General features: G+C 39.4%; 1 protein-coding gene across 2 annotated transcripts in view; it reads right to left on the bottom strand.

Moving 5' to 3' along the window:
• Nucleotides 1-9,451, bottom strand: part of LOC102971710 (U2 snRNP associated SURP domain containing) — a 53,434-nt gene extending 43,983 nt beyond the window's left edge. The window contains exons 1-2 of one of the 2 annotated variants that reach the window (XM_042998575.1): nucleotides 9,256-9,451; nucleotides 630-674 (exon numbers count right to left, since the gene is read on the bottom strand). In XM_042998575.1, the coding sequence (XP_042854509.1) occupies nucleotides 630-674; nucleotides 9,256-9,300 (90 nt within the window). In that variant the 5' untranslated portion in view covers nucleotides 9,301-9,451. The remainder of the gene's footprint in view (nucleotides 1-629; nucleotides 675-9,255) is intronic. The other variant, XM_042998574.1, reaches the window with a different exon arrangement.
• Between the last annotated feature and the right edge of the window lie 699 nt (nucleotides 9,452-10,150).

The following is a 10,150-nucleotide window of genomic DNA, read 5'->3' on the forward strand; positions in this document are numbered from 1 at the left end:
AGGAATTATTCAAAATATCAAAAAGCTTTTCAACAGGTATATGCTCATCAATAGAGAAACAGCTTAATAATTTGTACCTTCCCCTATGGAATGATGCCAGCAGATTAGAGCTGTGACTGCTGACTTGCGGGGATTTCCAATAGGTATATTTATTGTGCAGTGAGAAAAGAACAAGTGTGTATAATGCAAACCATAGTCAATGTACAAGTACACACATTTGTATATGTACAGAACTTTATAAGCACATATATATACTTGTGCAATATATACTTGGTTTCTAACATGGTCTGTGGGGGCCAACTTGTGCAAATAGAACACACAAAAAAGAGTGCACCTAGCTAAAAACATGATAGAAAAGGACACATAGAATATAATTGTTATCTATTTATCAAGCAAAATCATAAACGTAGGAATATACACAGAGAGAAATTAAATGTTAACGAAAAAGACAAGGGGCACCTGGCTAGCTCAGCTGGTGGAGCATGTACCTCTTAATCTGGGGGTCATGAGTTTGAGCCCCACATTGGGTATAGAGCTGGAAGGAAGGAAGAAAGGAGGAAGAGAAAAAAAGAAGGGAGGGAGGAAGGAAGGAAAAGAGAAAGAAGACAAAGATCACCTTTTACACTTACGTGTGCATCTGAAGATCCAGATGAATGAACATCTGATGATCTGGTCTGCAATTATTACAAAAGAAAGTCAGTATTTAAATGATCCTAAAATATATTATGCTAACAAAACAAGGGTGCCTCAGGTTATACAGACTTAATCTTCCCAAACTTGTAGCAATTTCTCCTCAGCTAATAAAACCAAAGGCAATCTATGACTTATAAAAAGGTTGTGACCCAAAATGAATGTGCAAGTCAATTCTTTAAAATTGAGGAAGCATATAGGCCAAAATATGTAAATGAGAGTGGGATATCTCTGAAGCATAGTTAAACCTTTTAAACTGTAGACTGGAAAACTAACCACTATTTTACAACAGAATTTTTGTGTAAAAGCTCTTCCCAAGTCATAAGATACACTGTTTACTGCCACAACACTGACAGAACAGCAACATCTTGCTATACAGCAAAGAAACTTCCCCTCCTTCCAACTACCCAGTCATTTAAGGAGCAGATTCTAATAACAAGAAAATCCACACATAAACTCTGAATGTAAAAGGTACAAACGCTACTGCACAAATAGTTCAAGAAAAAGAAAACCCTATTATCAAATCCACAATTGGCCACCATTTACAACTTGTTTTATGGGGGCTGCTCCTAATTCGGCATGCCACTGTTGCTGATTGTTGCACAGGAGTTCAGTCTTCAAATAATGGCACTTCCTGACAATGGCAACTGGTAAAATTTCATATTTTTCCTAACTGATCTACAGATCAAATTATATACAGCATACAATATTATTTTTTTCCACTATGCATCTAAAGACAAAAAAGCCAAGCTGCAAGACTATTAACTAAATAACATGTGATATCTGTCTGAAATTTTTACTAGGAGTCCCAGAATTTAACTCTGTCACTGAGCTGTTTTTATTTTGCGAGGTATTAGGTAATGAGATTTGACTTATTTCTATATATATTTAAACGCTTAAAGTGAAACCAAGAGGGGCACCTGGGTGGCTCAGTCAGTTAAGCATCTGACTCTTGATTTTGGCTCAGGTCACGATCTCATGGTCATGAGATCACACCCCACATCAGGCTCTGTGCTGAGTAGGAGCCTGTCTGGGACTCCCTCTCCCTCTCTCTGGCCCTTGCAGAGTCAGAAGGGTATGTGAGAGCATGCATGTTAGCTCTCCCTCTCTCTCTCTCAAAATAAATAAACATTTAAAAAAAAATTTAACTGCTTGCCAATATATTATATTAACCTAGTAGGTAACAAAAATAGTATCCTAATCACAATAGTAACAATAAGCAGAAAACGCCTAGAAACCAACTAAAGAAATGTACACAACCCAGGTGAAGAAAACACAAACTTTATAGAAGGCTTCAATTATTCAAGTTACCTTTTGAAAAGACTCATTATATTCCTGGATGGGAATAAACATTATTAAGACAATGTCAATTATAACCAAATTTATTTATATATTCAATGCAATTTCAACAGCTCAATACCCCAAAGGGAAATCTTTGCATTGGGACAAAGTTACCAAAAATAATTCTAAAGTTCACCCACATAAGTAAACACTCAAGACCTTATAAGACAGCGCTATTTAAACTTCTATGCCACCATATTCAAATCATTTCTAGGACTTAAAAATAACAGCATGGCTTAGGAAGATGCATTAGCTGATTTCAATTAACCTAAGATGGCATTGGTCACATTTACTGCAAACCAGATATTTCCCACTGATATGGAGCTATAACTACACTGCATTCAGAATGGAACTTCTTTAGACTTAAGAAGAGTTAGAGATATACAAACAGTACTTAATAAGATTTTAAAAAGAATAACCAACTTCTAAAGCTAATGGTCCTAGTAAACAGTAAATGTAATGCTACTACAGAAGCTGACCTTCCCTCTTCCTAACCTAGAACTGACTACCATTTGTCCTGAGTTTGGTTTTTATGTTTTTTAACTGAAAAACAACAAATTAATGATGCTTCAAGATCTTCCGAGGTCTACAGCACAATTCTTCATCCAAATGAAAAAGACCCAAAAGCAAGAAATCAAAGGGAATAAGGGAAGCTTGAGACAATAAAGAAGCAGACACAGGAGAAATTTATCTCAGGATAGAGAAAGCAGATAGTACAGATGTGATGAAAGACAGCAAGAACACCCAAAAGTAAAAAGGATCATTTGTTCTCATGATTGCTAAGGAGTTAAAAGGTGAAACCAACTAGTCTATACCATATGGCACTACATCCTAGTGGCTGAGAATAAAAACTTGGTTCAACTCAGCAGGCTAGCCACAGCAACACTCCTCCAACACTGCCATTCTGCCCCTTGAGCTTTCCATTCCCTTTACTGACTCCTAAAATGTCTTTTCTCCTCTCATCTTCTAAAGCAACAACTTGCATCTCCACAAGTTTAACAATCTCTCCATAGGTGGCATATCAACACCTTTATTGCACTGAGATGACTTCTAATTCCTTATTTTTGACCTTAGTACCTCGGGTGGATTCCAATCTGTTCTCAAACTACCTCCTGGTTATTTTCACCTGAATGTCTGCAAGCTCCTCAAACCCAATATATTTAAAACTCCTTCCAAACTAGCTTCTCCTATCAGCCTTATGTCTGATACTGGATTGTATCTCTCAATCACTCATAATATGGAAGTAGTAAAATGTTTTTAAGAGCAGTTTCTGGAATAAGACTTCCTGGTTTTAACACTTACCAGTTTTGTAACCTTGGCCCTACTTCCTTCATCTGTAAAATGAGGAGCACCCTGCCTCACAGGATTGTTGTGAAGGACAAAAACAGGTAAAGTACATACTTAGAACAGTGCCTGGTGCATAACTGTTCAATAAGTGTTGGCCAGCAACAGCCCTATAACAGAATCATCCTGGACTCCTTTATCCCCTCATAATCACGTGAGTCAAATTCTGTTCATCCCACTTCTAATACAGCTCTCCCATGGGGACTCTTCCTTTCTAAACACACCATTATGGTCTAGATCTTCCCTTAATTCAACTATCTCCTGGTACTATGTCTTACAGTAGAGATATTATAAAGTAAAATAAGACATACTTCCTGTCTTAAGGAGCTAATAAAAGAGTCAAGTAAAACAATGGCCACAAAAGCACAGGGGGCAAGGTAAATCTTAATGGGAGTGGCGAAGTTGTTAGGAAAAGCTTCCCAGAGAAGATCTGAGGTGAGATTTCTCAAACAATCCTCAAAATTTATCAGGAGCACTGCAATAATCTTTAAACTGGTCCTCCTCACTCCCAGATCCTTGTTAAAGTCTGTCCCAATAATCTCTTTCCTGCCTCAAATTTTCCATGGCTTTCCAATTTTACTCATAGCATTCAAAATCTCCACTATTTATCTCAAACCTACCTTTGCATCTCAGCAACTTTTATTCCCTATGCAAGTGCCCTATGCACTGGCTAAATAAGAGACTATTTACGAATCTATTTCCTGGATTTTTCTTTACCTTACCCATCTCTTTATAACCTCTGCTTATTGTTCAAAAGAACACAAATTCTTCTATTCTTCAAGTCTCCTCCTTGCCACCCTCCATTTAACCAGCAGTCACTTCTGTCTCTAAACTTTTAGGTACTTCTGCTTTGTACTATTATGTGTTGACTTTTTTTCACTAAACAGCATGCTCCCCAGTTTGTATAGTCTTACTTAAAGTTTTCTTCCTCAAAGTCAAGCACAAGATCTGCCAAGTGACAGAGCCTCAATATACCTGTTGACCTAACCTGCAGGAACAAGTACGTACCCAACAAAATTAAGTTACACTCCACTGTCAACATACTATGCTGTCCACTCACTAACAAGTGTAGCAAGTACCTATTTTAATATCACTCTCCCAAGGCTAACTAAACTAAGGTCTACCTCTCAAAAAACACTTTATAAGATCACTGAGACATGTACCACATATGATAAAGTTAAATAACAAACCTGAAATTATCTTCATTTAAAAAAAACAATTTTTTTAATGTTTATTTACTTTTGAGAGAGAGCGCAAGTGGGGGAGGGACAGAGAGACAGGGAGACCCAGAATCAGAAGCAGGCTCTAGGCTCTGAGCTGTCAGCACAGAGCCTGACACAGGGCTTGAACCCACAAACGGTGATATCATGACCTGAGCTGAAGTCAGAGGCTTAACGGATTGGATCACTTAGGTACCCCATGAAATGATCTTTAAAATTACATCCAAAACCATATCAATACATGAAAAGTTTTAAGAACATTTTGAATGTCCTGTAATCAGGCCAAACTGAGGAAAGGCCAGTAAAAAATTTTAACTCCTCAAGGAAGAGACATCTAACAGGACCAAACAGCATCAAATGCTACTGGCAAATATCATCTTCCTTTTTGAAAAGTTATTTCAGCAAAATATGTAACACATGGCTGGTCTGCAATAAAATGTTAAAGCTTAATGATAGTATAAGAGACAAGTTATCTATAACATTAGTGTTTTCAAGTTTAATATCCTGTAGCAAGTTTTTGTTTTTATTTTTAAAAAATGATGCTCTTTGTAAAAATGTGGTAGAGAGGCAGGAGTCTTCAACTTGCATACCAAATGAGCCTCTCTTTCTAAGGCAAATGAGTATCTTCCATAAGTTTACATTCCAGGAAGAATAAAGCTTCAGGAATAAAAACCAAAAGAAAATTAAAACTGGACTTTCAGAAATCAATCCGATGAGAATTTTTAAAAACCGTATCGAGTCATATTCAAGCACCAGAGCTGCAAATACTCAAGTTTCTAAAGAGCACCAACCAAGAAAATGGAAGTTCATAATTCCACTCTCCCCTCAAAAAGACAACCTTCCACTCACTGAACGATCCACTTTATATTTTAAGATAAAGTTACAATCATAACATAATAAAGTTTCACTCTAAACTAAAAATGGCAAACCATGAAGAACATAATTTTCAAGGTTTGTGTTTTGTTTGGAATGTTTTACCATATCGAAACCTTACATATTTTCAGATACCATCAAAAGAATGTACACATGGGGCACCCCAGTCAGTTAAGCATCCGACTTTGGCTCAGGTCATGATCTCACCCTTCACAAGTTCAAGCCCCATGTCGGGCTCTGTGCTGACAGCTCAGAGCCTGGAGCCTCCTTGGGATTCTGTCTCCCTCTCTCTCTGCCCCTCCCTGGCTCGCACGTGTACTCTCTCTCTCAAAAAGAGTGTTAAAAAAAAAAAAAAAAAGGAACACAGACAGTAATAAATATCTAAGGGTCACAAGCCTTGAATGTAACCTCATTTTACTCATTTCTTAGAAGCAAAATACTTTTGGGGCACCTGGGAGGCTCAGTTGGTTAAGTGTCGAACTCTCGATTTCGGCTCAGGTCATGATTTCACTGTTTTGTGAGTTGTGAGTTCGAGCCTACATCGGGCTCTGCTCTGACAGTGTGGACACTTGCTTGGGACTCTCTCTCCCCGTCTCTCTCTCTCTCTCTCTCTAGCCATCCACCACTCATGTGGTCTGTCTCTCTCAAAATAAATAAATAAATTTTTTAAAAAATTAAAGAAAAAAAGAAGTTAAAAAAAAAAATAAGTAAAATACTTTTGTTAATCAGCAATCCTAACAGTTTTCTAAACAATTCAGCAGTAAACGTCGAAGGAAGCCAAGGAAGTCCAAGGAAGTATGCTCTACCTGCTCAATTTACCTAACCCAATTTTTTACACTATGGCAAAAAAAAAAAAAAAAAAAAAAAAACCTGTCACAGAGGGAAATAAAAGGGTGCATAATTGCACTATATTAGCAAGTGTAACCAGCACAGGAAATGCAGAAGGAAAGAAAATACCGCATTCTCTGCCTATCCTCATTTTGCTGAACAAGCAAACAAAATCCTTAAAATCAAAATAATACACTAATTTTTGTAAACTAAAGTCCTAGGAAATGCGTCTAACAATTTTCTAAGGAAACGATTATGGTCTCTCCTCCCAAAATCAAGCTACAACATGGCACCAACACCCCTCTCCTTTAAAGCAGTATTTTCATCTGGTGATAAACAGAAATAAATGCATAGGAAACAATTAAGATACATCAAATAATTTGCCATCAAAATCCTGCATATCGTACATTTTAATTTATTTTTATTGAAGTACAATTGACATGCATCATATTATTTTCAGATATACAACTTAATAACCACAATAAGCCTAGTTAACATGTTACCATGCATAATTTTTCTTGTGATGAGAACTTTCAAGATCTACTCTTAGAAACTTTCAAATATGCAATACAGTATTAACCATAGTTACCATGCTGTACATTCCGTTCCCTTGTACATATTTGAATTAACACTCTCCTCGATGTGTAGAAACATGATTAACAGGCATCCTGAACTATATCAATGGGAATTTAACTACCAAAGAATGAGCAAGAAACAGAAGAAGCTGTACGTTCCATTTGTACTGTAGAATGGGTCACTCATCTGCTCTGCCAGAGGAAGGAAAACCAAACCACAGAGATCAAGACTAGAAATTCCAAATACTATAGTATTAGCCAAAATGATCTGATACTCTCTCCAATAAATTCAGCACTTGTGTGAGAAATAGAAAGCAGCAATCTGGGCATCATTATATGATAGTTGATGACTTAGATTCTAAAATCTTAGGATTCGAATTTATACAACATTTTGAAAAGTAAGTACTTTCTATTTCCTCTAAGGACAAAAAGGAGAGGGGAAAAAGGAACTAAGGTTTATTATGTACTTTATTGACAGTAATTCACTTAATCCTTACATCAACTCTGTAAAAAATAGATTTACATCCATATTACAAATGAGAAAAATGAAGTGCAAGAGTTTAAGCAATTTGCCTTAATAAGACAAGTACAATTAATTACGAAGTCATGATTTGAACCCAAAGGTCTTTTGCTTGTCATCAAAATCCATAATCTTTAACTGCATCGTACAGCCCTCCATACTAATGGGGAAAATTACACCGATATCCTTTGAGTCCTGAGATACCCTGATTCCTTTCACAGACATTGGTAGAGAATCTCGTAATAGCATGAACTAATGATAACCTAAAGCAATATATAAACTGAAAAGATTTATTACTGGAAGATCCAACAATTTACTTATAGAAACAGCTACTCCCTCACAACCATGAGAAGTGCTATTTTAGGAGGAAGCCTGAACATACACATTAAAGTGTTTTCAATGTATCCAAAACCTCAAATAGGAGATACTTAAAATACGACTTTGAAAACAAACTAAAATCATGAAGCTTATGCTCGAACTATCCCAATAGTTCCCTAACAGCAGGCCTGTTTTTGTGAATCTGTTAAGTGGCCCGAGTGATGTACCCAACTATTGCCCTCCACACCGACAGGAAACGTACTGGGGAAGGAAGAAACTGACAAGGAGTAAAAGTGGGATGTAAAACAGCCAAAACTGGCCCTCTAACCATAGTTTCTACAAAATTAAAGGCTGACCGTTAAAGCCATTACTAGTTACGAGCTAATTACAAACATCATCCACAAAATGGCACAAAGATTCTATTTATTAGAAACTGATAAAGCAGGTATAAAATGTGCTGGTTATGTTTCTCAGAACTAAGGCTCGCCCCGTCTACCGTAAATTTAATTTCCTAATAACCAACTTATAATCATACACGTCTGCAAGATTTAACAGTCCCTAGAACCTTTAAGTGTTGTTACACAACTTATTGTATTGGCATCAAAAGCTTAAGAACTACTTCAGGCAGTACTTACTACTTTTAATATCGTGTTGGACTTGAGAAACTCAAAGCAAAAAAACAATCAGTGATCGGCCCAAGACGGCAACTAAGACCTGATGGTAACCACCACCTAACTGCTGCTAAACTACTTGTACAGCTCAATGGTTTCACAGTATGTGCACACGTTTCCCTGTTAACTCAAAATCAATTTAATAATCTAAAGTGGCTTCCAAGTCTATGGAAGGAAGAACACACAACATGGAGATGCAGGGGATCCCTAGCTCTTGAAAGTGAACCCTCAAAAGGAGCGCTCATTTTATACTTCCTCGTAAGTGATACAAGACCACGTGTAGAGCGTAGCGTTAACCTTGGTGAGGCAGCTCTGCAAAGGAGAACTGCTCCCGCCTCTGCACTTCCCACCCCGCGTCCTTCCACCATTGGTCCTCCCCTCACAACTTGCAGCCCTAGATGTTATTTATTCCCTGGAGAGGGTTTGAGGTAAACTGAAAGAAGCCGGAAGCGTGTAAAATCTAGGACCAAAGAACCGAGGACAGAGAGGCAAACACTTAAGCACCGGGAAGAGATTCCCGCCTCTCCCAGGTGCTGTCCGGCGGCCTTAGAGCGCCACAAACAGGGATACAGGGGCGCTTTTTCACGGCTTCAGACCTCAGTTTAAATCCCGGATTTCCCTCCAGTGCCAAACGCAGGCCGAACTACTCACGCCACCCGCCGTGGGCCCGCCAGCCTCCAACCAAATCCAGGCTAGGACTAAGGGGAGACACCAGGCCTCTCAACCTGCGCACCACAGTGCGTCGGCGCCCGGGCCTACCGTAGTGACCAGAACGCGGACTCCCACCCCAATCTCCTCCCGCTAGCCAGAAGAGTCTGTAGGCCCCAGATGACAGTGATAAACTCACTGACTTATGAAGTCCTCTAAGAAATTACCTTCGAACTGGCCTTCTGAGATCCGCCTGGCGTTTTGTCCGCCATCTTGAATTTTGCCCCTCCTTCGGCGGCCGCAGCAGCACGGGCGAGTCGAACGCCGAAACAGTGGATCTCAGCGGAGCCCGCCAGACGCGCCTTCAAGGCTGAATAGTCGACTGCCGAGATAGGGAATTCGGGCGGAGCTGTGCCACCTGACTTCCGGTGTCAGTAATTTCCCCGGCCCCGCCCACTCCGCTGAATTTTGTGAGTTTCGGTTGCCTGTTGTATATCACGGTCCAGGAATCTAGAGAATCTCCTTTTTTTAACTTTCAGGGCTGGCTGATATTTCATTTGTCTTACAGGCGCCAGCCCTTAGTAGGTGCGAGCCAGTTGAATTTCGTGGGTGAGGAGGGAACGGCTCCTTAAAGAAGATGTGCACTGGTCAGCTAGGGAGCTGACTGGGGGGCCAGGGGGTCTCGCATTCCTTGGCCAAAGACGGTGTTTGCGCCACCTCTGGAGCTTACACCACAGTGCGAAAGGCAAACTTGGAATTTGCACGTTACGTTCAGATAGAACGGTGCCTGGAAAGCGAAGAAAAAGAGCATTTGACTCAAACTGAGAATCTGACAGTGGAGTTATCCCATAGACTGTTGGAGGTATCTACAATTGGGTACATGCAGACAAAGGCAAAGTGAGAGAAAAGCATAAGTAGACAGTATTCTAAATCTAGCATACATGTAAGCTGTGTGTCATTTAAAATTACATTTCATGGGGGCGCCTGGGTGGTTCAGTCCGTTAAGGACACGACTTGGTTTCTTTGGCTCACGTCATGATTTGGGGGTTTTGCAAGTTCAAGCCCGAGTAGCTCTGCGCTGACAGCGAGAGCCTGCTTGGGATTCTCTGTCTCCCACTCTCT

Source organism: Panthera tigris, chromosome C2, assembly GCF_018350195.1.
Source record: "Panthera tigris isolate Pti1 chromosome C2, P.tigris_Pti1_mat1.1, whole genome shotgun sequence".
In the NCBI taxonomy this organism is placed as follows: domain Eukaryota; kingdom Metazoa; phylum Chordata; class Mammalia; order Carnivora; family Felidae; genus Panthera; species Panthera tigris.